The sequence below is a fragment of the Populus nigra genome, chromosome 5, assembly GCF_951802175.1.
Source record: "Populus nigra chromosome 5, ddPopNigr1.1, whole genome shotgun sequence".
Classification (NCBI taxonomy): domain Eukaryota; kingdom Viridiplantae; phylum Streptophyta; class Magnoliopsida; order Malpighiales; family Salicaceae; genus Populus; species Populus nigra.
In genome coordinates this window covers 20,197,474-20,224,345 of record NC_084856.1, presented here as the reverse complement: position 1 = coordinate 20,224,345, position 26,872 = coordinate 20,197,474, and the positions used below count along the sequence as shown (strand labels likewise).

Genomic DNA, 26,872 nt, shown 5'->3' with positions numbered 1-26,872 from the left:
TATATGTAACTGAGAACAATATCTTGAAGTAACGAGGATTCCTAGTGATTCGGGTGCAAAGAAATCCCGAAGCAGCAGTGATAAGGTATTGCAGAATTTTACATTAGCTTAGAGAAAGATATGGAACAAATGGAACTAATTATCAAAGCAGAATATTCCTTGATTCTTTCTGAAAACATAAAATTCTAATCCATCTCTGGCTAATTAAGAAAATATCTACTCCCCATCACCATCAGCTGAAATTGCCTATTGGCAGAAGTTCTATATTTGTACAATATGCAGCTGCTGCCAGTCAAAGGAAACAAAATTTTCTCATGATTCAACAGAAGGGATAAAATGGCCACGTCTCAAGCCCCTTGTATCACCACCTGAATGGTATCGTACTAGGTCTGAACTATCACCATGAAAGTACCAGTAAAATTAACTATTCTTCAGGGAGATTTCTAATCAAATTGGTTATCAAGAAATCTATTTACTGCTCCAAGACGCAACTGATAAGCCAGTGCCTGTTGTTGATGATTCATACCAGCATCATGATCCATCACTGGCATGGCAAACCTACCAGACAAAGTGCTGGAGACATTCCCCATGGCATCTGTGAATCTGCTAGTAGAGGCAGAGATATGATTTTGACCATTCAAACTCCCAAATCCTCCATCCATAGTACCTGACTTCTTGTTTCCCATCACACTGCCCTCCAGGCAAGGGCCGCTGGTGAACACATTTTGTGTTGACCGTGTGACCCAATTTATGTCCTTTATATCATTTCCTTCATAATCAACACTGACCATACCACCTGCCCCACTGAACTGTGAAGAAATCATCATTTCTTGTATAATTTTCTCAACAGAGCTCTGAAATTCATTTGGATCAACCTCATTTGACTGAGATGACTGCTCCATTGGTGTTTGAACAGGTGAATGTGCTGAACTGACATGGTTTATTGCAGTTAATGCAGCTAACATATTGTGAGAACTTTGAGGATTATTAGATGATGATGGTGTTAAACAAGAGAAGGGAGAGGAGGGATTGAGCTGAGCTAGTGTCAGAGTGGTTGAAGAGACAGCAGATGGAATCTGAACAAATGTCCCAGTATATGGACTGCCGGGACTAGTCATCTGATTTTCAATCCATGAATTCACGGAATTCTGATGAAAAAGCCTGGCAATAGTAATGGCAGAGGAAGAGGTGGAGCTTGTGCCGAGGGAATTGTTTGCACTTGCAACACCATTGCTTGTGGAAGGATGCATGACACTTGCCTGTACAGAATGAAGATCATCATTCGATGTAGGTTTAGTATGCTGCTTTTTCTCAGGTGGTTGCTGATCAGAACTGTGAAGCCCAGAAAAAGGCCTAGTTCTGCGGGGGAACTGAGCCAAACTCTCTGGAAAACAAACAAGATGTTATTATATGAAATAAAAACTTAAATAACCACGAGTCAAAACTCAAAAGATTCAAATTTAGCCTGCGTTCTAGGAAACTCTGATGTGTTTGGGATAAATAGGAGAAGTTTGTTTTGTCACATATAGGTTGTCAAGTAATATATTAATCCATTCTCACCAATATATAACCTTTGAAGCTATTCCCCCCTTTTAGCAGAATACTTGGGAATCCTCAACGAACCTAGCAGCAGCTAGCAAGGTGTCATTGCAATCTATTTGTCAGTTTGGTGTTTGTAAAAGCTACTAGCTTTTACTTTAAGGAAGCTCTATGCAAGGATGTATTTTTATTTTTATTTTGGAAAGAAAGCTTCTGCATATCATCGACAAGCTTACTTGGGTGGTGAGATGAATGATTATTAGATACTCAACGCACCCTCCCTAGAAAATTTCAATTTGTAGGTTTCTTTTCATGTCTTTTTTGATTAAGCATAGATGTGAAAGTTTAGAGAAAGTTTCAATCAGCACAAAAGCATGAGAAAATTAAAGAGAAATAAAAGATAAGAACATCAAACTGTTGCAGCTTATGGCAATCTGTGCTGATAAGAATTGATTGATAGTTATATTTGCAATAAATCAGAACAGGTCAAAAAGAACATATACCAAATGTTGGAAGTTTCTTTAAGCTTACCTAATGGTCCCTTGCCAGCCTCTTGAGCAGTATAGTCAATCAAGTCTTTCATGCAATTAACCACCTCTGATATCTGCAGTTTGTTTAACCAAACATGAAGGAAAAAAAAGACAAAAAGAAAGAAAAAATCAAGATATGATCAGTCCAACATTCTCCAAAACAAGCAGAATGCAAATATCACATTTCAAATATAATGCAATCTGAACAAAAATGAAGATGCATATTTCATCTTCAAGTACATGTGCTTTGTTAGTGCTGGATATAGATCTTAAATCCAAAATCCCGAGAGTAAGGTCAATTGGTAGGTAAATTGGTAAGCACTGTTACTACAAAGATCAAAACATCAAATCAGGCAGGCAGGAATGAAGGGCTGGGAGAGGATATCATGCATCAATGGCATCAAAAAAGCCTAAAAAGAAAAATGCATGGGAGCAACTACCGAGCAAGTTTAAACCACATTCAAATGAATTCACATGAGAAACTATTTGACTTGAGTAAAATATCATGCCTTGGCCATTTCCAGAACATATCAAACAGTGCACTAGTAACCAAGGAAAAAGAGATGACCCTATTTGGGTCCAATAATCAAGCATGGTTAATAGGAAATCAGAAAATTGCAATAAATGGTACCTGGAGACAACGCACATATCTCTTTGTGTATCCCAAATCATTAACTAAAGGTATCTCCAAGGCTTTTGCTAGTTGACAAGCAGATGCAAGAAACCTGGAAATTTCACATAAATAAATATAAGCCAAACAAAGGCCGCCTGATGTGAATAAAAGTTCCACCAAGTTTACCAATCATCATATGTATCAAATTGAGAATCTAACAATCAATTGAACAAGTTAGCCATCTAAAAATTATCTATATTGAGTTGAATATTCATCGAGTAGCCCCACAGATAAAAATTTAAATGTAACTTTTCTATGACATGCCAGACACATCTTAAATGCATTAGATTGCAATCCTTGTTTGTTTCCACTTTATCAGTCATAATAATGTCAAAGGCCAAGTTGTTTGATGCTAACACCGACATCATCATGAAGGTGAATAGCGGAGTGAGAATCAATCCCTATTTGAGAGTCAAAGAATTAAATTAGCATATTGCAATAGTTTTACTCAAAATAACTTTAATTGCATTTTCCTTCAGTTATTCATAGGAGGGTGGGCACCAAATTGATATGCCATATAAATCCAACAACATAAAATGCAAAACTGTCCTGGCTGAGTAGGATGGAAAAAGAACTTTATTCACATCGCAGATCTGATGGTTAAGGGCAGTGATTTGCTGACTTAGTTTCCAAGCTACATCATCAAGGTTGCTTGTTGAATGCCCAAAGATCCACATGACACAAATTATGTAAATAAGTGGAGCATGTCCATTATAAAGAATGCAAGATCTTTCAGATCATGTGGTGAGATGGGGGAGCTTCATGTTACCTCTCAGGTTCAGTAATTTTCATCATTCAGCAAAGTAAAGTGCAACAAAAAGCAACAAGCTTTCAACTATGAAATTTTCCAAGAGTGGCAAGAAAAAACCACCACCAACTTATGACCGCAATCAAATGAATTTCACAGCAAAAGAACTCACATGTTACAGTTACTTTCTAAATCAGGTGAAGATGAGTTCGATGAAGCATTTTGAGCAGAAGCTTGGTATTTCTGTGCTGCAACTCCAAGCTGGTTTACCTACAAGATAGGAATTTGATCTATAAAAAGTTGCACAAGAATTTGACAAAACCTCCACCTTACCACCTCAGTAGCACCACTGGACAAGAAAGAATAAATCATGTACGGAAAAAAATTATCCACGTGAAAAAATACACACACTCACATAAAAGTGGAAGTCTTCAGAGCAGAATTTAACCAAGTGATTCTGATTTTGGAAAATATTCATAGCTGTGACTCAGAAAATAATTGACCTCTGATGACAAGTATTGCAGTAATTAGATCAGCCCAGCATTGGAAGCATCTCAAATATCATAAAGGGAAATTTCATACACATCTTCTACAAGCTGATGAAACTTGGATATATTGACCATCATTAGGCACTTCCAATTAAGTATCGAGGAAAAGCATGAAGAGAATCATTTCATCAAGGATGGAGACCAATTCCCTAGACAAGGAGGCCAAGCATCTCAGGAATTTATTTAAGACCCCTCCCTTCACCAATCCCATTAGGAGCCATCCCCTAGATGGCTTATTATGTAGATACGTAAGTATAAGGTTTCACTGCTGGATTAATTTGCAAATTTATGCGTGTTCTACCTTCCTAGATTAGTTTAGCTTGCTGCTTATATGAAGGAGGAAATTTCCCACCTACTTTCACGCAATCTCTAAATTCATAAGAACTTAAAATCTGAATATGGAAAGAAAAAGGACCATTCAACGATAGATTCTGAGAATTGAATAGAACATACACTAAGCATGATAAACTAATTCAATGACTCCACGAAAGGCTGCAGCAAGTTTCCCACACACGAGAAAACATAATTTATAATACAGACTAGAAGCATTAAATTAGCAACCTGAGGTGTTATCAACCTTCGCGGAATAAGTTCCTCATGACGGCATGCACAAAACTCCCAAGAGCAAATCTAGAGAATGTGGAAGAAGTAAGATAGTTAGGGAATCAATGATAATATCAATTAATAATAAAAGTATATAGATCTAAATATTCCCCAGAAGCCCATTTATCAACCAACAAACCTTCAGATCTGGAGAGAAAATGATGCGAAGTTGACCATTACGTACTACACGAAGGTGCTCAAAAACACTCTCTTGTATTGCTTTTTCATAGTCAAGTACAATCTGGCCACTTGCATTCTGATATTCACGAGGCATATCAACATAAAGAATCTCTTCCAAAGTGCCACTTTCATATTTGATTTTGAACAGCCTGGGAAGAACCTCTACAGTTGTTTCTGAAAGTGCAGAAACAAGATTTGAAGAATGAGTACTGCACATGACATCAAATGTTATTTCGGAAAGAGAAAAGAGAATGGTGATGCAATTTCTTCACTTTATATAAATTATTATCTTTGGAACTTTAAAGTTTGTTGAAGACTTCGTTTTTTTCATCAAATGTTGATCAACTTCACATCTGCATCATTTAATCAAAAGAAAGCGAGAAACTCTAAACTTTGATTTTCTTTGTGCAACTGATATCATCACATTTGGAAAAAAAATATCTGCGCCTTCTCTTCACAAACCTACTTCCCCTCAAAACTGATCCATGTCCAACAAGGTTAAGTTTTAAACATTTAAATAGATTGCAATAAATGTCTCACGAATTCAGAGAGAGAACATGTTTCAGTTGTTCTTTCAGCTTTGAAAAGATCAAGCATCCACAAAGGGCAAGTTTTTGAAATCCTGATACAGGAAAAATTAGATACCTTAAAAAATTTGCATTCATAATTACAGAGCATCACATATTAATCAGCAACATTTTGAGTTTTGATCCACAATTTGCAAAATATAGTAGGAAGATTGTATAACATGTAGACAAAGATATGATAAATGGCACATTTTTCTTAATATAATACAACACAAAATTTCACTGTAACTCATAACAAATTGATGGTAAATAACAAAAAAGCTCAGGCTATAAAAATAGCATACCAAAACCACGACCAGGTTTGTGATTGCATATCTCACAGTGCCACAAATCCTGCAACATTGCCATTAAATTTCAAATGTTTTCTCACATCAAGTTCACAAGTTCCATATGATTACTCAAGAACTTCACAGTCAACCCTATGGTTTTCATTCCAAGTTGGTCATGACTGCATTGAATTCTACAAAGATTCAAATAAAAACAACTGCACACATAAGCTAGTGTTTGCTTAAGAGGTAGCATTACACATAGCACCGGATAGAATTTAAGCTCAAAAGTTGTGCATTTTACCGATTATCTTTCTCATAAATGCAATTATTCATCACCTCTCTTACATAAAATTGAACAAGGTAACCATTGTAGAAGTATTGAAGCTAAAGCACAGATAAGGTGGTAGACCGAAGACATTTTGTTACTTTAACCCACATCCCTTCAGAAAAATCTCCTTCTGTCAATTAGTATTCGTCAATATAACAGCATACCTGAGGAAAAATGCCATTTGTTTGGCGGCTATTTCCATATAATGAGACGCACAATCTTTTCCTGGCACTGGTTGTAAAAAACTCAGCCACAAATTTCGTCCAGAAATCAATATTGTTATCCTACATAAAGATCAGTAACTACAAACACACAAGTAAAATGCCAAAAACTGACAAAACTCATTTTCTCCAGGAATCAAACAATTTTACCTGAGGTCTATGCTGCTGCTGATACATGTATTGAGTCAAACGCCTAGCACCTGTTCCAGGTTCATACAGTGGTCTTGCAACAGATCTAACTGGCAGATTTTGCTGTTGAAACTGTTGCATTTGGGGCTGTTGATGAGGAAATGCCCTCAAAGGTTGCTGCTGCTGTTGCTGCAAGTAATTCATCTGTGCAGAAGTAGCCTGAGTAGACTGCCTGGACATGTGGAGGAGCTGCTGCTGTCGTAAATTCGACTGAACAGAAAGTTGATTTTCAACTTTAACAGGTCCAATGCCTCTTCCAATCTGGTTCTGTTGTGGTTCTAGTTTCACTGAACCCAGACTCTGCAAGGACTGCAACCTACGCTGGGGACCAATCTGTTCATTGAATACCTGTGGCTCCAATTTTACAGGTCCCATCGCCCCTAAACTACCTCGAATGGAATGGAATTGCTTCTGCCCATGCGATAACATGAGTGGCTCAAATTGTTGAACGTGAGGTTGGTGATTACCAGAAGAGTTGGCAATTCGCTTGCTTTGAACTTTCCCGGATGAACCAGAACTCACCATATTAAAACCATCAGATGATGAGCTGAAACTTACATCATTTGCTACCATAGAAATGGGATTAGACTCCAAACCAGAAAGTCCAGAGCTCGAGCCACCATTCCCAAAACTCTGATTGATAAGAGAAGACATACTTGGAAAGTCCCCAACCAAATTCATGTTATACTGACCTAGCTGCATGGAACCACCTCCTTGAGACCCCAAAATAGCAGAATTTGATCTCAAAAGCACAAGTTAAACAAAGAGGAACCGCCAATTGGAGTCTGTGGCCTCCTTGGTATCATTTCTTGGCCTAAACCCAGAAAACTACAACCTCACTTCATTATACAAAATGACATGAATTTTCACTACAAGCATGAATCTTGACCGACACCCTTTTGCACAAATTAGCTTATCTAAACAATCCAACAAAGAAAAACACAAAAATTCAGCATCTTAACCTTTTTGAAGCCAATCATAGTACATTAACCACAATCAAAAGAGAATGCAGCAGTTTTTCCACAGACAATAAGACATAGCCAAGGAATTGCAGGAAATCTTTGACAAAACTGAACCTCAGATTGTTACATAAAACAGAAGAAAGCATTAAAAAAGAAACCCATTTTTCTTTTTCATTCCTTTTTTTTCCTCAGGAACCAAACAGACTACAAAATGTACAAAAGAAAGTAGTAAATGAAGGTGACAGTAGAAGCCAGCTAGCAGCAAAGAGAGAGTATTTGAGTGTCAACATTCGTAGAGAGCGAGTGAAAAGGCTGGGTGGCAGTGTTGGTTAGAGTCGTCGATTTTTTTTATCTTTTTTAATTAATTCAGAAAGGGAAACGAAAAGAAATATCCTCAAGAACATAAAATTATTACACTGACTGGATTTACCTCAACCAAAACAACGTATATTTCATAGTGATATAGTTTGTTTCTTATATATATATATATATATATATATATATATATATATAGAAAGAGAATAAAAAAAATATTTATTTAAAGAAATAAATATAAAAATATTAAATAAATCTATTTCTATGTAATTTTTTTCCTTCAAAACAAACAAGAGGGATAAAACAACATATTTTTTTATTTTAATTTAAGATAGTAATTAAAAGCTATTATAGATAATCTTTTACTGTCAAAATATAAAAACTTTCTTTAAATACTTGTCTTAGGATTTAAATATAAAAAATCAAGAAATAAAATATATATCTTCAATTATTAAGTCAACCCCTTAAGATTTTGAGAGAAAAAATCCTCAAGAACATAAAATTATTACACTGACTGGATTTACCTCAACCAAAACAACTTATATTTCATAGTGATATAGTTTGTTTCTTATAAGTATATATATATATATATATATATATATATATATATATATATATATAGAAAGAGAATAAAAAAAATATTTATTTAAAGAAATAAATATAAAAATATTAAATAAATCTATTTCTATGTAATTTTTTTCCTTCAAAACAAACAAGAGGGATAAAACAACATATTTTTTTTATTTTAATTTAAGATAGTAATTAAAAGCTATTATAGATAATCTTTAACTGTCAAAATATAAAAACTTTCTTTAAATACTTGTCTTAGGATTTAAATATAAAAAATCAAGAAATAAAATATATATCTTCAACTATTAAGTCAACCCCTTAAGATTTTGAGAAAAAAAATCTTTCACAGATTGAGTTTATTGGATAAAAAGATAAATTTATAAGACGATTGGTTTGATTTACTTGAATATATAATAAATTTTTATTTTTTAATTTATAATCCCATGAACCAAGTTCATTGTTCTTTTTTTCTCTTCCTTTTTTTGTACGAAAGGCCAGAGATTAGCGGAAAAACTGGGAATCCAGCTCCGCATGGAGCAGTCTCACATCTGAACTCCAAGCCATCTCTAGACCCAATTTGTCAACCCAAGTCCTCGCAGCTTCCTCCGCCTTCAAGTCCTCGCAGCTTCCTCCGCCAGCTTCCAAACCTGTTACTAACCTGCCATTAAAGTCTCTGATCAGGCCCCCAGCACCAACATTTCCCTTGCTCGCCCCATCTTTGTCAAGTTTTTTCCAACAGTCATGAGGAGGCGTCCAATTAATCAATTTTTTTGAATGTAACTGGACATGGGGAGACGCGCCAAAAGACCTCCAAGCCGCCTTCATGGTTCAAATGAGTGTTGGCTCTGGGATGAGATACCTTATCGTCATGCCAACTCCACTTGTTTCATGCCAAGACCCCAAATACTGCGTCTCAATCCTCCAAACCATGAAGGCATGGCTGCAGAACAGTCTCTTAATAAGACATGCAGAGTAGTCTCAGCACTATCAGAGCATAAAATACAGCTAACATTTGCAGTTAACTTTCTATGAAATCTTTGCCCATTTGTAAGAAAACCATTATGGACTGCCAACCAAAGAAACGTCTTAATGCGCTGTGGCCCTCTCCACTTCCAAACTAAATCCCATACCTTGTCCTTAGGGTTCCAAAATTGATTACCACTCTCCAAGCAAGAGCAAGCTGATTTAAGAGAGAGAATTTCTGTCACCATGTGACCAAAAAAAGCAGATGACGATGACCATTGTCAGGGGAGAGGGGGCAAATGGATACAATTGCATTGACAATTCACTGGCCAAACATCTCCTGGCAGCATGATGGTAAAATTATCCACCCAGATATCTAACCAAAATGTCACTTTTTGCCCATTTCCCACTACCCAAAACCTACTCTTCATCACAACTTCCCGCGCTAGTCTCACATGCCAACACGAGTGAGATACTCCACCTGAATTTTTAATCTAATTGGTCAGGTACTGTTCTTAGAAATTACGAGTTCAAGTTCATTAAGACTTGTCATTAATTTTAAAATTTTAAAAAATTAATTGAAATACATGTAAAAGAGAGAGAGAAACCCTCGTACCCTTCGTAAAAGTACTAATTTTAACCCACAATGCCTCTTTGCTTGTCACAGCACCCCAAGCTAACTTCATTGAGATTCCGCACTCCTATGTTCCTCGGCTGGCAAATAGTTTTCCATTCGGATTTTTCTACTTTGTTTAGAATCACCCCAAATAAATCCCCTGCCAAGGTTTATCAATCATCTCACAAACCTCCTTAGGTATCTAATATCGTAGTGGTCTGCGTAGTAAACATAGGAAGTGAAGCTAAAACTGAATTACTAAAAGTAAGACCAGCAAAGGATAATTGTTTAGTTCTTCTTGAGGCTAATCTTCGGTTCACTCTATCCACGATATCTCCACAAGTACTTTTAGTGACCCTTCTCTGGGATTAAAGGAACTCCAGGGTATCTTCCCAAGATTATGAGTCCATTGAAAACCCATACATCTACTCCAGCCCTGTTCTCCTAGGAACACTTTTACTTTTAGAGACCATTTCCAGCCACCTTAAAAGGTTCCCAGTTAACTCTTTTCAACGGCTTTTAAGATAAGATGGGCTAATCTTCCAATGCTAAGAACAAAAATACAAGGTGAGAGAGGGTCCCCATGACGAATTTCTTTCGATGTAACAAAACTCTCGGTAGTATCCCCATTCCACAAAAGCTTTATGGAAGATTTTGTTATGCACTTCATTATAACACCAACCAAACTGTCAGGAAGCCCTGCTAGGTATAAGGTTTCATGAATAAAGCTCCACCGAAGTCTGTCGTATGCTTTCTCTAGCAAGTTCATTGTTCATATAGCAATTCCTTGGAAGGAACATTGGCGAAGCATAGGGCATGCATGGGAAGAGGGTGCTTTCATCATTACGTCCTAGAAGATAATTCTTGGATTTCATTATAATTTTTGTGGATATTTTTAAGTTTTAATGTTTTTATAACATAATATCATGAATTTTCTTACACGTTTTATTTATTTAATTTATTTTAACATGCATGTGGATATATCTCTGAAGTTAAGAGTAATAATTAGTAGTTAACAGAACCAAGGGAGTCGTAAGATTTAAACGAGTTGCCACTGCGAAGAAGGATGCTCCGGCCCCAACTTGTAATGGGGCATTTAACTTGAATTGCTGAGAGGGAAGGAAGCTTTTGAATCCGTGAACTCCTTTCAAATTCAAGTATTCACCGTTACTGGATAGAGGCTTTTCAGAAAATATAAATGGAGAAAAGATCGCGATTTTCATTTCTTCATTATTGTCGTTGGCGCTAAACAACAATCATCATTCTATTACTATAGCATTATAATCATCATTGCCACTAAACAACAATCATCATTATAGTCTTGAATCTATTACTGTACCATTATAATCTTGAATGCTGCCATCATGACTACCATCATTTTTATCATAAATATTATAATTTATATGCAAAAAAACAATATAAATTATAGAAAAATATATTCCTTCAAATAACTCTTGTTTTCCTCATGAAAATATTTTTCACAAAATAATTTATAGTGGATGAAGGTTAAAATAAATTTAGCAAAAAAATAAAATATCTTGTCACTTAATGCTCTAACCACTACTACAACGATTCTACATCAAGATATACATTATTCAGTTCCTAATTTTCAGAACCCCTCAGCATACACGACCACAAAGGTTACAGGGGTAGGCAATGACAAGAGACACCTATTACCTGGATTCAATTGCGTGAGTTTCTGACCCTCTCAGAAATGAACGACGCCACCAGATCTGGAAGGCTTTGCTGAGATTGGGACATTCAGTACCATGCTTGGAGAAATACCCAAACCATTCTGTGAACAACATATACTGCTGCTTCATAGGAAGTGTAAGGAGTGTCTGACCCATGGCTTCTTCTAATGCTTTCATGTCCAGCCCTTTTTTACATCTCTGTAACCAACCGAAGTCCAGTAGCATTGGGCCAAACCATGCCTGGAGAAGCGCTGCTCTTGCTTCTGAGCGGCAATGCAATTTTCTTGTTCCCATTGCAATAAATAAAATTGCAGAAACCCGGCTGAGCTCGTATCTAACCATCGGAGATGTACTCTCATGCATTTTTAGCAAGTCCACTTGATCTGCCCACATTCCCACAAACTCCTCACCAATCTGACGATCAAGGAGGATTTCCAGCAGCCAAATGATGTTATCAACCTGTCTGGAGATGCGTCCAATCAAGGGCTTACTCGTTTCCTTTTTCACCACTGTCCCTTGGGGTATGATATCAGAGGCTTCCTCCATGAGGCTGACCATCGAACCTAAACAGGAATGACAAACATCATAAAGATCCTCCTTGGTGAGATCATGTTGATCCTTCTCATACACTGAACTTTTGCAAAGGAGACCCTTAACTAATGACTTCAGTTCATTTCTTGCGTTGGCATCGGCACAAGTAGTAATAGACCAAACAAGCTGCCTAGCTAGATTTTGTTGAGAATCTTCTGAACTAAGCAAGTGGAGTCTAGCCAAAATATCTCGAGTTGTGGTCTCATCAAATTTAAACACTGTAAATAGATTCCTAAGTTTGTCCTCTTCTTCCTCCGTCCAAGGAACAGCCTCAAGGTATTTCAAACAAGACAAAACACCTTTAGTAAACATGATGCCAGCTGATACCTGCAATAGTTTCAAAAGATCTTGTTAGATCAATAAGCAAATGGATAAAGACAAAGGGACTGTCAGTAAAACTCATCCTCATTTGAGTTCTTCAATATGTGGCTACAACAGACAAAATCTAAGCCCTTGTACTGTAAACTTTTCTATGTTATGGTAATTAATGTGAGCAATCATTTTTCTAATGCCAGGCTGTGTAATAATCTAGAAAAGGGGAGAGCACAGTACAAGAAGTTGAAGATCATAATAATGGGTGTTTGCTACAACTCGACACTTTGATCATTGACACAATGTCGATAGCCATTAAACTACAAGATGTGAATCTTGTTGATAACCTTTTGCTATTTTATTCAAATCTAGCAGCCCCAGTGACATTGAGCCGATGCTCAAATACATCACCCATTTTACCCATTTTAAGTTATCCCACCTAGCATAATCTATGAATTCAACTCCTAAATAATAATGCCTCTAAAATAGGTTAAAAAGAAAAATGCATCAACTGATCTTTCTTTGATCTCTTTATATGAGAAATGTTTTCACAGAAGTGGTTCTAAAGACGACTCCTGTTATAAAAATGATGAGCAGAAACAATTTTGTTGGTGTGTGACATTGTGGTTGCAATGACAAAAAATCTCGGGTTTTCTTTACCAATCAAATTGGAAAAGTTTCATATTGATGCTTTTCCAATTAGGATGAAAAGTTTGTGACTGCTCCTATAATACCAAACACACACTTCAAGAATCCTCAGAAATGATTGCAGACTCAATTTCCATCTAGTATATCTATATGGAAGAATATGAAGAAGGGATTAGGTAGGGTCCCTTGCAAAAAGTGAATTGTACATGTCTATGAGCATACATGCATGTGTGTGTTGTGTCTTAGTGAGGAATGAGTAATTGTCAACTCTGTTATACTGTATCTCAATCTCTGATAAATTAGGATCAGTTGCATAAATCATTTTCTTCCAACTCATGGCATGATGCTTAAAAACAGATTGTCTGCAAAATATTTAAAGCCAAGAAAAAAAATTCTCTAACTTGATTATGTAACATTATTTACAAATTCTTTTCTATTCAAAAGTATAAGATAAAAAACATGTTCAAAGGCACCATGAATTATAAGTCAATTGCAAAGTAGACAGTCAATAAGGCCCTCTCCCCCGTTTACTCTTTAACACATCCAGTAATCGACAATGAATGATAAAACAAAATGTACTTGAACAAGAGACAAGGTATGTTTGAGAAATTATTTTGCTATGTCACATGCCTTGCAGTTCATACAGACAACTAAATCTATAACCCAGCCCACAATTCTGTCCCCATAATATCATGAGCTATTTCTCAGAACTCATAATGCGCTTGTTGCAAAGCCTGCCCAAAATGTTCATTGATTCCTTGAGAACAACTCTATGCAGTGAAAAAAATTGAGGAGCACTTAGCTCACTGTTTATCTTAACCATCTATTCAAGATTATCAGGTATTCCAGAAAGCACACAAAGGAAACTGTTAACAGTTGCAATCAATGTGATTGTTCAATCTCAATTGCCCGTGTATGACACGGGCATGCACCTGGGAATCCCACCAGTTCATATACTCAAGTCATGCACAAACAACGACAACGATGTCACAACTGCTCAAAACCCTTATCCAACTGCCACCTTAACCTATCCATTACTCTAAATTAAAATCGGATACTACTATTCTAGCTCTTGTAGAGCAATGGTATTGCATCGATACAAAGCAGGATTAAGATATAAGCCTGCGAGGAATGCTTTGAACATTTGCCATTGATGTAACAGTCCAATCTCAACCATCCGTGCATGACATACACAAGTGCCTCCATAGCATCCTTACGCTTGACCACAAGCACATGTCATGTACAAATAACTGAGGTTAAACAGTCATGGCACAACTATTCACAGCAATTCCTGTAACTACACAAACTTAAGTGATCCAAAGCCCCTAAATCAAAAAAACATAAAAAAAATTTCTCCTCCAGCGTTAATAGAGACAGCACCCAACTAAAATCTTCAAATTAAAAAGAAAAGAAAAGGAAGCAGCAGCAACTAACCTCGAGTATGCCAATGGCTCTATAAGCCCCAATCTTGAGTAACCTTTTAGCAATATCCTCTTCAAACATCAACTCAATTGTGTCCCTAAAAATTCCCAAATTCTCCACATCAGGCACTTCAATTCTACAAATCTTTCTTGACAAATTACCATCATCCTCGTTACTATTACATTTCGACCCCAGTTTTTTTCGATATTCGCAAATCGAACCCGCAAAAACTTCTGAATTTGCAATCAAGACCTCCGAATTCAGCTCCAACACTAAACCCCCACCATTCCTCCCTCTCAAATTCAGCCTCACATCAAAAACGCCCCGACCCGAATCTGACCCCGTATCCGAAAACGACCTCCTCTCACTCCTTCCCCTGAAAGATTCGGATCTCGATTTCGAGCTCAAATCCACCTGAGGTGACGGGTCGGGTATGATATCTCGGGTCGTGTCGGCAGTAGGATCCGAATCAATAGGCGAGACGCGGCCTGGAGAGAGAATTCTTCTCGGGTCGATCCGACCCACGAAATTTAACCCGGGTTTGGGTGAGTTGGGGACCGAGTAGGGGCCAGGCTTAGAGACCGAACTATCGGGTTTCCTGTTCTTGCGGAAAGCGGGTTTTGTGAAGGGACGGTTCTCTGGGCTTGAAGGCTGTACAGCGAAGGAACAACACCAAGAAGATCTCCGGCGACGAGGGTGGGAAGTAGAGCATTGCCTTGTGTGATTGGACTGGGCCATGATTCAGTACTGAGTGATAGAGCGGGTCAAGCCATACAGAGAGAGGGTAGGATTGAGGAGTGAGGGAAGAGAAGGATTGGGTGTCTCTGAAAGATACCTGTTTCCAGCCCTTCAATTTACTTTTATTTATTTATTTAAAAAGAGATTTATTTTTTTGTTTTTAGTTTGGTTCTTGGGAATGGCGAAGGTTGAATATATTCTGTCGATGCCAGTTTTTGTGTTTTTTGTTTTTTTTTAATATATATAAATTTTATTCTTGTTCAAAGTAGAAGTAAGAAAAGGTTGATAAAGCAGAAAGATAAGTGGGTTTAACGAAGATTGATTGATGCTTGATTAAGGAGGCAGGGAATGAGCTGTAGGCTTTTCTTTTTCTTTTCTTTTCTTTTCTTTTTTTGGCTGGTTGCGGATGAGAGGAAAGGAGGCTGTGTTTTTTAAAAAATATATATTAAAATAATATTTTTTATTTTTTAAAATTTATTTCTAATACTATAACATCAAAATAATTTAAAAAATCAAAAATTAATAATTTAAAACAAGAAAAATTAAAACATTTATTTCTAATACTATAACATCAAAATAATTTAAAAAATCAAAAAATAATAATTTAAAACAAAAACAAATACGATCAGAAATATAAACTAGTAAAAGTGTTTAATTTAAAAAATTTTAAAAACATCGTCAAATCACAAAAACAAACACGGCATGAGATATAAGCTAGAAAGGGTGTTTTGTTGTTTTGTTTTTATAAAACATTCTTCTTTTTTTTCCAAAACTTTTGTTGATGAACACTGAGAAAAGGTTGTTGATGGGTTATTATACTTTAACTATCTTAATAGTAAGTTTGGTGGTTTGGCTTCCTTCAGTTCAAATTTAGATTCAGTATTCGAAAAAAAAAAATATTCTCTTTATATGTCCACGAGGCTATGAATGGCTAGGGTTGGGGTTGGAGCTTAATTTTGAAATGTCTAAATTTATTACATGTCTTCGCAACAATTCAGTTTAATCGGAAAACTTTCTTTACCGGACGACTGACGAGTACCCACTGAGTACGCTTGATTTTTTTATTTTAAAATTAATTATTAAAAGATAAAGTCGAGTTCTAAAAAAACAAAATATATTTTTATTTATAAATCGTAAACCTGTAAAGTAACTTTAAAATTTTAAATCCATGCATGAAATCATAAAAATACTTCGTAAATAATAAGATAAATGCTTGTCTGCTGTTTTGAAAGATAAAATGACATATCTATAAAATAAAATAAAAAGGTTAAAAAACCGGGTGGACCGGGTTGGGTAAGCCCACATCTACCTCGTGGTCAAGTCAGATAAAAATCTGAATTTACCGTATCTAATTACATAAAATACACAATGAATCGGGTGAATTGTAATCCCCGTAAAAAAATGTTTATTTAAAATTGACTAATGAAGGATTTAGTATAAAGTGGCTGAAGTATACATTAGCTATGGACTCGCACTGTCCCATGGGACTGATTGTTTCTGTATGAAAAATAATATCCAGTTACCGTAAACACGTTTCAAATAAGGAAGAAGAATTCACTATTTGAATTATAAACATGATTATGTTAAATAAGTTGATTTTATTTTAATTAGGTAATAAAAAAAACAACAATAGATAGATCAAATTAAAAAAAAATGATTACGATAACCAAGAAAATAATATTTTTTCAAAAGGAAACAAAAAATGCAACTCAATTTCCAGATCATTAAATGTATAACGATAAAATTGGATAAAATAAAGGATCTAAAAAAACTGGTTTTAGTCAATCCGAGTTAGCGTGGGAAACTTATAACTCCAATCATTAGGACCTAGCCAACATGAGTTATTTCACCAAGCTCATGACTTAGGTCGTGAAAATATGATAATCTGGTAGGGAAAAAACAATGAAAATTATAGAACCTATTTTTTTTCAAAGATCAAAATTAACCTTTGTTAACTTTTCAAACTTGTTATCTCAATTATTATACCGGAAACACCCTATATGAAAAAAATTATAAAACTTAATTATCAATTAATCAAATGTTAAAGAATAGAATTGAAAAATAATTTCAACTATACAAAAGAATTCAAAACAAAACAAATAGCAATTAAAATAATAAGAATCAAAATTAAAATAAAGGTAAATTTATATTTGATTAGATGGTTAAATTGAAAAGAAAAACTCAATTGAACAACAGGACTGAAATTGAAGGGTGAGATTAAAAGGAAAAATAAATTCGACAAAAAGCCTAGAAAAAATTAAAAGAACAAGGACCAGATTGAAAAACATAATAAACCATAAATTTAGATTGAATGATGAAATTGAAAACCAATAAAACTTTTACAAAAAGACCAAGGAAAAAAACTAGAAATCAAAAGAATAAAGACCAAATTAAAAGCAAAAATAATAGATGATAAATTAAGATTGAATGATAAAATTGAAAACCAATAAAACTTTTACAAAAAGACCAAGGAAAAAAACTAGAAATCAAAAGAATAAAGACCAAATTGAAAGCAAAAATAATAGATGATAAATTAAGATTGAATGATAAAATTAAAAACAAATAAAACTTCTATAAAATAGCCAAGAAAAAAAATAGAAATAGAAAGAATAAAGACTAAAATTGAAATATTAATAATAAAAAAAATCAAGCTATAATTTTTAGGGAGGAGAGAGAATAAGAAAAGAAAAAGAAGAAAGGTTCACCACCACTAAACGATATTATAGGTAAAACAATATGTATGAAACTGACTAGGAGCTTCTATTTTTTTAATATTTTAATATGTTAATACAGAAGGTAAAAATAAAAAATTATTTTAATATATTTTTTTTTAAAAAATTACGTCATAATGTTGGACACACAGTAGCTTTGACTGAGTTTTGTGTTCACCGATTAATAAATGCCTAAGGTGATTAGATTGATATGAACTAAGCTAAATGCCAGCATACCCAAAAGTATCCTCACCCTTTTCGTGTTTTTTGTCTTTAAATCTCTTGTTTTCCCTTTCTTGACTAGAGATTTCGTTGTTCACAAGATCATGCTGACTATAAAAGTTCTGTTTCGAAACTCGACAGAGAAATAGTTTTTAAATTCAATCCGATTGAGCGGGTTAGCACAGTAAATCCATGTTTATTTTGAATTGATTTTAATAGTTAGGGGGTTGAATTCTAACTCAATTAACATCGTATAATCTAGTTGTTGTGATAAAATTAATAATTACATGACCCAGCCTGAAAAGTATATGAATATAAATTAAGAAATAAATTAAAGATTTTGATGTGTTAATATTAAAAATAATTTTTAAAAAATAAAAAAATATTATTTTAATATTAAAAATATTTTAAAAAACAACCAATTCTACCGTAAATAACAACCAAAACCATGGTATTGATACAGTAACATTTACCGAGAAGGAAGCCAAATTTCTTGTGTTTATTTTTAAGTTATTTCTTTAATGTTTGGCCGACAAATTAAATCACGAAAGTGGAAACAAACGACACGAGCAGTCAAATCAAAAATGAAAAGGAAAGATTTTGCAGATCCCTTGTGTCCTCTCCAAAGCTGACCCAAAACCCATTCATGCATGACGTCGACGGGACAGCGGGAAAGAACAGCTCCAGTTTGGCAGGTGTTTGTCTGTGTGTTTGTTTTTTATTAAAAAGTTTTTTAATTTTTAATTAATTTAACATGTTGATGTTATAAATAAGTTTAAAACAATAATACAAATTATGTAAAGATATTTTTAAATAAAAATTACTCTTAAAAACAGTTTTAAATAGCTTCTCATATAAGTGTTACTACGATATTCTCCATGGTTAAGAAAATAGAGATTCTGAGACAGTCTCTGGTAAAAATAATAATAATAATAAAGGGAGTGAAATTATCACAGATATTGTATATACATTATATTCTTTAAATACATTCATAACCATCAATATTTTTCTTTATCTTTGCCCCTGTCAGTTGTTTAAAGGCTACCAACTAATTTTGTGGTTGGTCAGCATTTCAAGGCCCAAATTCCAACTGACTGGTTCTGTTGTAACCTGTTAGGTAAAAAAAATCACTTTATATATATATATATATATAATGAAGTTTGGTTAGGAGGTCCAACTAGGTTTTTGCCTTTTTTATTTTTATATTTTAAAAATATTTTTGGAAAAATTTAAAATTTTTTATTTCAAATTAATATTTTTTTAATATTTTTAGATCATTTTGATACGCTAATGTTAAAAATAATTTTTAAAAAATAAAATAAATATTATTTTAATATATTTTCAAGTAAAAAATACTTTAAAAAATAATTATAATTATAACTATACTTCCAAACATGTTTTTTTTATCCTAAGCTCGGTCGGGTTGTGTTATTTTAGCTTAATTGAGTCATGGCTTAAATGAGTTAGCCTTTTTTTTTTCCTCTCTCTCTATTCTATTTCACTTTTTTATTTTACACTTCAGATATAGGTGCATGGTGGAAATTACCATGAAAGAAAATTGCCACCTTTCTTGTTTTATGGTGAATTGCACAATATATTTAATTTTTAAATATTTTTTAAAATTATATACTCTATGTTTCTGGAAAGAAAGAAGAGGATTGATCTAAACAACATTACACTTAACATTTGTTCTCTACACACAAAAAAATTTTATTTAATCATCTTGAGTTTCTATATGCTTGTTACTTGATTAAACAAATTCAAATACTTACCTAAGTGCTATAGTATGTCTCGTTCCCTACGGGACTTGTTTTGCAAAATCAACATAGATCAAAAACTCACCATCCAAAAAAAAATTACATTAGAGTAAGAGAAGCTAACGTGACTAAATAATATCACCATGTTTCTATAAAGAAAGAGTCTCCATTACACTATTAATTTCTAACGAGAGCATCTAAAAAAAACACCAAGGGATACATATGTGATTATTTGATATTTTTCGAGTTCTTGACCACATTTTTTACAATGACACGTGTTGATGTATTGATTACTATCAAAAATTGACTTCATGCAATATTCATCTTCAATGAAAAGTGGTTTAAATACAAGGTTGAACCCTAATAAATTATGTTTTTTTCACCATGATCCACACTATTGAGAAAAATATCATTCACTTACAAAAGAGATAAAAAGATTAATCTAAAATGGTAATTTCAAGAGTTTATGAAGGAGGAGATATAATATGAACAAACATGAAATAATCTTCTGGATGTCTTACGTCATATAAATGTCACACACATACATATATATATATATATATATGAAAAGAGTGCCAAGACAAGATGATAAATTTATTCTCTCGTACCTTGCTGGATTCTTTGCTTTTCTTGCATCCCTTGATTGAAGGATGAACATGTTGAATAATGGAGAAATATCCATGAAAATAATGTCTCTACACGTATCGGGTTTGCTTTTAATTTGTTGTTTCTGGTCGTCACAGTGTTTCCGACACCTACCAATTAGGTCATAGATCGTGGCCCTTTTTTATTGGTTTCCGTACCATAAGGAACACGTAACTAAACCAAAATAAACTGAACCAAAATCTTACGAGTACACATAGGGACCAAAAGATTTCTTGAAAAGAGACGGAGATATGATCACTGACACGTGTCACATCAACGATCCCTAGCTTGCCACGTGGTCGGATCTTGATGGTTCCTCATCGAGAAGTTACTTTAGGCGGTGCAACAGCTAACCCTAGCCACGTATCACCTCACCTGTATAAAGATTTTGCCGCTCTTTTTCACTTACGTGCAGGTCCAGTATTGCACAAGAATACCATATCCTGCAGGCCCCCTTCCCTGCTCATAGAGCTTCACTCTCTGCCTCTCTCTCTCTCTCTCTCTCTCTCTGAATGATGGAAGGTGATGCAGCCATGGTGAGGATTCAAAGAAAATCATCAATAGAAAGTGAGCCAAGGACTCTGACCATGGATCAAATCCAATTTGCTAGAGTAAGGCATATGTTGGATGTTTCATAGTTTAGGTATATATATCTGAAGGAGAGGGTCTTGGATGGTACTGTAGCACTTCAGGCAGCACTTCTATGTTAGGAATGTTTGTGGGATTGATGATTAGGTAGGGCGGAGTTATTTCATATTCGGTGATATTGCAGGCTAAAATTAGGTTAAATTTTTTATCACAGGAGGCAGCTCTGTATGTGGTGAATACGAGGAGCATAGAAGAAGCATTGAGTATATTTACAGAGGTAAATAACCTCTTGAGTAAGTGCATATTTATATAATCTACAATTTGCATGCTTTTCATTTCATTTTGCAGAATAATAATTATAACAAGAATGCAAGCCCTAATTAACATTTTCCAATTAACGATTTTATTTCAACCTTTTTAAATAAAGTGTCAAAATGATTTTATATTATTCTTCCAACTTGATTCATTAGAAAAAAATAAAGTGGTGAGATTTAAATCTTTAATCGCTTTTTCATTAAAGTTTCTATACCATGTTAAATAATAGAAGCTTAATATTATTATTTTTCATTGAAATCCTGACCTGCTAAATCGCTGATGATTTTATATGTTTCATCTTTTTTTTTTCCTGGGTGTTAGTAACTGTTATTGGTGTATATGATTTTTCAGTAATTATTATTAATTTATCGCGTATGAATTGTATGGTAAACTATGGATATTATATGTAATTATCGAAACTGTAGGGTTTGGAGCCCGTGGGAGGACGAAATGGAGACAGAATGAAGGATATTAGCAGAGAAATGCAGTCTGTGGAAGAATTAGAGCAGCTGCAGCTGACTGAGATAAGAGATATAGCATCTGCTCCTTTTTAATTGATTTTAATTCTCTTTTTCATATGACAATGTAAATATGAATATCCAAGTTTTGCCTTTCCCTATATCGGCCACCTATCTATACATATTCAATTCATTCAGCCTCCTTTTTTATTTTATATTGTTTTCTTATTTAAAATTTTACTGAAAAAATTATACATATTAGTTTCATATATAATTATTTATAAAATAATTACTAACAATGTCATTAATTTTATTTAAAAGTACACTATTATATTCTTTAAATATAATTGTAATTTTTTCATTAAAAAAATATAAAAGAAGGGAAGGGTCAGCATAATAGTCAAGCTTAGGTGCTTGGACTTGCATAAAAGGCCAGGCTCCAGGGAAAAAGCTTTGAAGTTTCTGGGCTTGAAAACTTAGTTCTGCTGGTCTACTTTTTAAAAAGAACTACGCTTTTTTTTTAAAAATAAAATATTTCAACATATTTTTGTCTAAGAATAAAAAAAATATTTTAAAAATATAAATAATCTTATTTTCAACTCCAAAACACTCATTAATCTATCAGCTGAAAATAAAATTGGATTAGTTTCAATCTATATATTTTTATATATTATTAAAGGTCCAAACTATCTTTATTGATTTTTCCTCTGCAAGATGATTCATAATAAGATTGACATTTCTTGTGGTTAAAATGTTAAATCTCTCTCCTTTTTTTTTGCAACTATTTCTCTCTTTTTTTAATACTTAAAAGAGATTAAAATATGAGAAGAATAAAGTTTAAGGATTGAAATGTAAAAATGAAAAACTACAAGGATTAAAGTTGAGAAAATCAAACTTTAAAGACTAAATTGAACATTCCTGTATCTCATGAACAATTAAAAAAATCATCGTGGATCCACTATAGCACTCCACAGTGCTCTTGTTAGATGATCTACGATAAATGAAACTATACAGCCTTTTATTTTTATTTTTATTTTTTCTAATCAATCATGGTGAAATCATCAATACATGTTGCTGGGCCTAAGAAAAGGTCCACACAAATTTAAAGGTCCACACATATTGATTTCTCTATGGCCAGTGTTTCTTGGAATCAAGGCAACTCGGCCTCTGTAAATCAGCCATGCAGCAACCAACTATTAAAAACAAGCTTGCTGAAAAATAAAAGGCTGCTATAAGTTAACACTCAAGACTTCTAAAGAATAATCAAATTTAGATTTCATCAAATCGACACAGGTTTAAAATAATCACTTACAGTATGATTTAAAACCAATTCATGCCATACAAGTATGAATTAATGGATCAATACTCTATCGAACTCGGTGAGCATTTTTTTTTGGAAAAAAAGAGAAGACATTACAAAATTTACATTTTTATTAACTATGATAGAGTGGGGTGTCTAGATCCATCAGCTCCAAAAAGCCCACATCACTGTCTAGGAGCGTTAGATCCATCAAATACTTGGAGTTGGATATATAATCCCCAGTTCCCGAAGAGGCAATGTCTCCCAAGTTCTGATATATGTCAGTCTCTGGCTCAGCAATCCCACCAAAGCCAACATTCTGGAATCCAAATCAAATTTCATTTAAGTTGTTAGACAAAAGAGTCAATAAAATCGCAAAGAAAAAACAAACTGAAGTATAAATGTATTAGACAGAACAAAGAAAAATCAAGACGAGGGATGGTAGATTTCAGATATTACAGCGGCCATGGAACAGCAAATAACGAGTAATGTATTCATGCACAACCTGAGCAGAAAGTCAAGAAAATAATTGGGTACATTACAACAACTGATTAACCATGTCTTAATAACTACCCAAAGCAAAACCCAAGAACAACACAAATCAACGAGATTTATTTACATAGTTAACAAGGTCCCAAGAACTACACAAATTAAAACACAAGAAGCAATCCACATGATAGATTCACAAGTCAATTTCCACCCGCCACCATGTATAGCACAAAGCCAAAATCAGAGCAAATAATTACATGCGTGTCATTGAGTTAAATGGGACATATAACACACCTCAGTATTGTCGAAGATAGCCAGTGGCAAAAGAAGATCACCACCGTTATCTATGATTTGAGGAGCTTCCACTTGAGAAGCATCCATGCTAGGAATGTAAGCAGGGTAGCATATATTTTCTGGCACATATGAGCTAGAGCTTGCTAGGATGGAACCTTTTGGGTTACTTGGTTGTTGATAAGCTGTTGCTGAAATGCCAGCAGAAGAATCAGCTTCACCACCATTCACATACTCATGCACAACCTGATGATCTTCTGTGGAAGCAACATCATTGCTAGAAACCATAGGAAGGGTTGTGCAAGCTGTTGGAGTTTGGGAAGGACATGAGACAGGCAGTCCAGTGCATGTGCTCTCTGGCACATATGAGCTCATTGCAATAGACGTGTTTGAGTTCTTTGGCAACATAAATGCTGGTGTATGCATGGCAGCAGGCAAAATAGCTTTATGGAAATTCACTTCCTCCACCTCATCATCATCATCATCATCATCATCCCATTCTTCCTCCTTAAACGGTTCTCCATATTGTGCACAATTTTTTGGGCCAGGTCCCTTCTTGAATATCACACAGAGTACATAACCATCCTGAGCAATTCCTTTGTCAGCCAACTCTATTTCTTCAAGTCTATATTCATACATGACCCAGTCTGTTCGGTCCCCCTTAGGTGCCCTACCAGTATGAAAAACCAAAGTTTTTTTCATCCCCACAACTTCGTTTTTGTACTGAATAGATCTATCCTTGCCAGTGGTTTTCCAATACCCAATATCAGTGGAACGCTTCATTCTTACCCCACTAGCATACTTCTTTTCTGTAGGGCAAAAGAAGTACCATTTTAGATCCCCAGTTCTCAAGCAAGATTTACCTGGAAGATCCCATGGAGCATATTTATAAATCTCAACCTCTGCAATTGCTTGAAAATGGAGTTTCTTCCCCAGCACTTTTCTCTTCAGATAATATTTAACCAGTTCCACGTCAGTTGGATGGAACCTAAAGCCAGGAGGCAATGAACTTTTTTTCCCCATTGAGAAAATCCAAGAGAATGTCAATGCAAGCGAGAAAAAAAAATACCCAAATCACAATGCACTGTGTGATCCTTCAGGAGCAGCTACCAATGGTGCCTGAAGAAGAGCACTTACCAGGCAGGTAGCAAAATCTAATACACTAACACTTTTTGTCTTTTGCACAAACAATGAATCTAAAAGTTGAAAGCAGCGAGAATGACACACTTGTGTCAAAAGAAAAACAAAGAGCTGAATGGTCAAGTCCAATGCCTGAATAAGAACTTCCAAGAACACCAAAGCCTCCCCCGGTTCATAAACCCAAAAACACACCTCAGTAATGATGATTTTGTCTTGTAGAGATCTAAAGACATTTGGTGTGCAATATAAACCCTGTATAAAACAATCTATTAGTCACACCAATCCAATAAAAAAGTATAAAACAAAATATCAAATCGTGACAGATTCTATTCCAATCAAGACAAACCAGAAAAAAACAACGTGCAAAACAATGAAGTCACAGGCAAAATACCACACACAAAGGACCTCAAAACAATAATCAAGCAAACAATAAAATAGTTTGAAAATCAGCTGAAACTCAGAGCACAGAGACAGCCCAGTTTAGAAAAACATAACCTTAAGTCACTTCACAAGCACAATATCTAAATATACAAAATAAAAATGACCAATAAAAACCCTAAATCACACAATAGTGACATTGACAATCAAAATCAGCTGAAATCAAACAACAAAAACAGCAACAACAATAATAAAAGACAAACCCATTTTAGAAAAAACAAAATCTCAGCTGGATCAAGATAAAACACAACTCAAATCAAACTCTAAATTACACAAACCAAATACATTAACCACAAAAACAGAAGAAAAAAAAGGACATTACGCAAAAACACAAACTCAACATCTGAAGAACCAAAACACCTCGTACAGAGCAAAAATCCATTAAAAACAAAACTCTAAATCGCACAATCAAGACGTTGATTTCAAAATCAAACCCTAAACCAAAACACACACACCAAAAAAAAAACATCACGCAAAAACACAATCTTTAACACCTAAACAATCACAGCTCCTCCGCAAAACAAAAACCCATAAAGAAAACCCTAAATTGCACACACAAGATGAAAATTTCAATCAAACAGCTCAAAATCATCAAACCCCAAAAGGCTACAAACCCTAGCGAGAAATCAAACAAAAAAGGACACGCAATAGAAGTAAATAGAGGATGAAGAAGCCCTAGAAATCGTACCCGAAGAGAGAGGAGCTGTGATCAAGAGCGAGCGAGCGAGCGAGAGACGCCGAAATGTGGAGCGCCAACAACAATAACGTGTGGAAAAGCAGAGGGAAACAAACGTAAGGATCGGTCGGCTTTTATCGAGACACGGTGAGAGGATGTGTGGAGAGCGGGAGAGAGAGAGAGAGAGAGGGCTTGGGGTACTAAATTAAATTAGCAATACGGCGTGATTAAGAATCCTTCCTTGTGTTGTGACTTGTGATTGGTTGGATTACCTCACTAATTTTGACTTTAAGGAGGAGATACTAACAATATATAATATATATTTATAAAACATCGCCCTTAGCAGCCGGTTTTTAGGCTGTTTTGCGTTGTTTCAGCCTGTTTTGAAGCGTTTTAAAAATATATTTAATATAAAAAATATTAAATTAATGTTTTTAATGTTTTTAAAATAATAATATTAAAAATAAAAAATATTTTAATATATTTTCGCCCAATATTATAATCTAGTTGTTGGAATATTCCTTTCTCTCTTTTATAATAAATATACTGTAATTGTTTTTTATATAATACTCAAGCTATTGCTAATAGATAAATAG

General features: G+C 34.5%; 3 protein-coding genes and 1 pseudogene across 3 annotated transcripts; 1 reads left to right on the top strand and 3 right to left on the bottom strand.

The window, feature by feature from the left end:
- Nucleotides 1–121: 121 nt before the first annotated feature.
- On the bottom strand, nt 122–7,784 carry LOC133694511 (transcriptional corepressor SEUSS-like; annotated as a pseudogene).
- A 3,476-nt stretch (nt 7,785–11,260) lies between these two features.
- LOC133694938 (BTB/POZ domain-containing protein At2g13690) lies at nt 11,261–15,437 on the bottom strand. The gene is made up of 2 exons (XM_062116625.1): nt 14,521–15,437; nt 11,261–12,453 (listed from the first exon to the last, which is right to left on the bottom strand). The coding sequence occupies exons 1-2, from the start codon at nt 15,244–15,246 to the stop codon at nt 11,515–11,517; spliced, it is 1,665 nt and encodes a 554-aa protein (XP_061972609.1). The 5' UTR covers nt 15,247–15,437; the 3' UTR covers nt 11,261–11,514.
- Nucleotides 15,438–21,004: 5,567 nt separating this feature from the next.
- On the top strand, nt 21,005–22,101 carry LOC133693372 (uncharacterized). The gene is made up of 3 exons (XM_062114575.1): nt 21,005–21,192; nt 21,384–21,446; nt 21,910–22,101. The coding sequence occupies exons 1-3, from the start codon at nt 21,094–21,096 to the stop codon at nt 22,036–22,038; spliced, it is 291 nt and encodes a 96-aa protein (XP_061970559.1). The 5' UTR covers nt 21,005–21,093; the 3' UTR covers nt 22,039–22,101.
- Nucleotides 22,102–23,192: 1,091 nt separating this feature from the next.
- On the bottom strand, nt 23,193–26,536 carry LOC133695284 (NAC domain-containing protein 82-like). The gene is made up of 3 exons (XM_062117200.1): nt 26,289–26,536; nt 24,026–25,414; nt 23,193–23,561 (listed from the first exon to the last, which is right to left on the bottom strand). The coding sequence occupies exons 2-3, from the start codon at nt 25,043–25,045 to the stop codon at nt 23,376–23,378; spliced, it is 1,206 nt and encodes a 401-aa protein (XP_061973184.1). The 5' UTR covers nt 25,046–25,414; nt 26,289–26,536; the 3' UTR covers nt 23,193–23,375.
- Between the last annotated feature and the right edge of the window lie 336 nt (nt 26,537–26,872).

Bases quoted from the DNA above. Each gene is read 5' to 3' on its own strand.
- LOC133695284 (XM_062117200.1), bottom strand. From the start codon at position 25,045: ATGGGGAAAAAAAGTTCATTGCCTCCTGGCTTTAGGTTCCATCCAACT. The intron at 23,562-24,025 runs GTGTGTTATATG...TTTGGATTCCAG, and splicing joins CTATCTTCGACAATACTGAG to AATGTTGGCTTTGGTGGGAT.
- LOC133693372 (XM_062114575.1), top strand. From the start codon at position 21,094: ATGATGGAAGGTGATGCAGCCATGGTGAGGATTCAAAGAAAATCATCA. The intron at 21,193-21,383 runs GTAAGGCATATG...TTTTTATCACAG, and splicing joins ATCAAATCCAATTTGCTAGA to GAGGCAGCTCTGTATGTGGT. The intron at 21,447-21,909 runs GTAAATAACCTC...TCGAAACTGTAG, and splicing joins CATTGAGTATATTTACAGAG to GGTTTGGAGCCCGTGGGAGG.
- LOC133694938 (XM_062116625.1), bottom strand. From the start codon at position 15,246: ATGGCCCAGTCCAATCACACAAGGCAATGCTCTACTTCCCACCCTCGT. The intron at 12,454-14,520 runs GTTAGTTGCTGC...AAACTATTGCAG, and splicing joins GAGCCATTGGCATACTCGAG to GTATCAGCTGGCATCATGTT.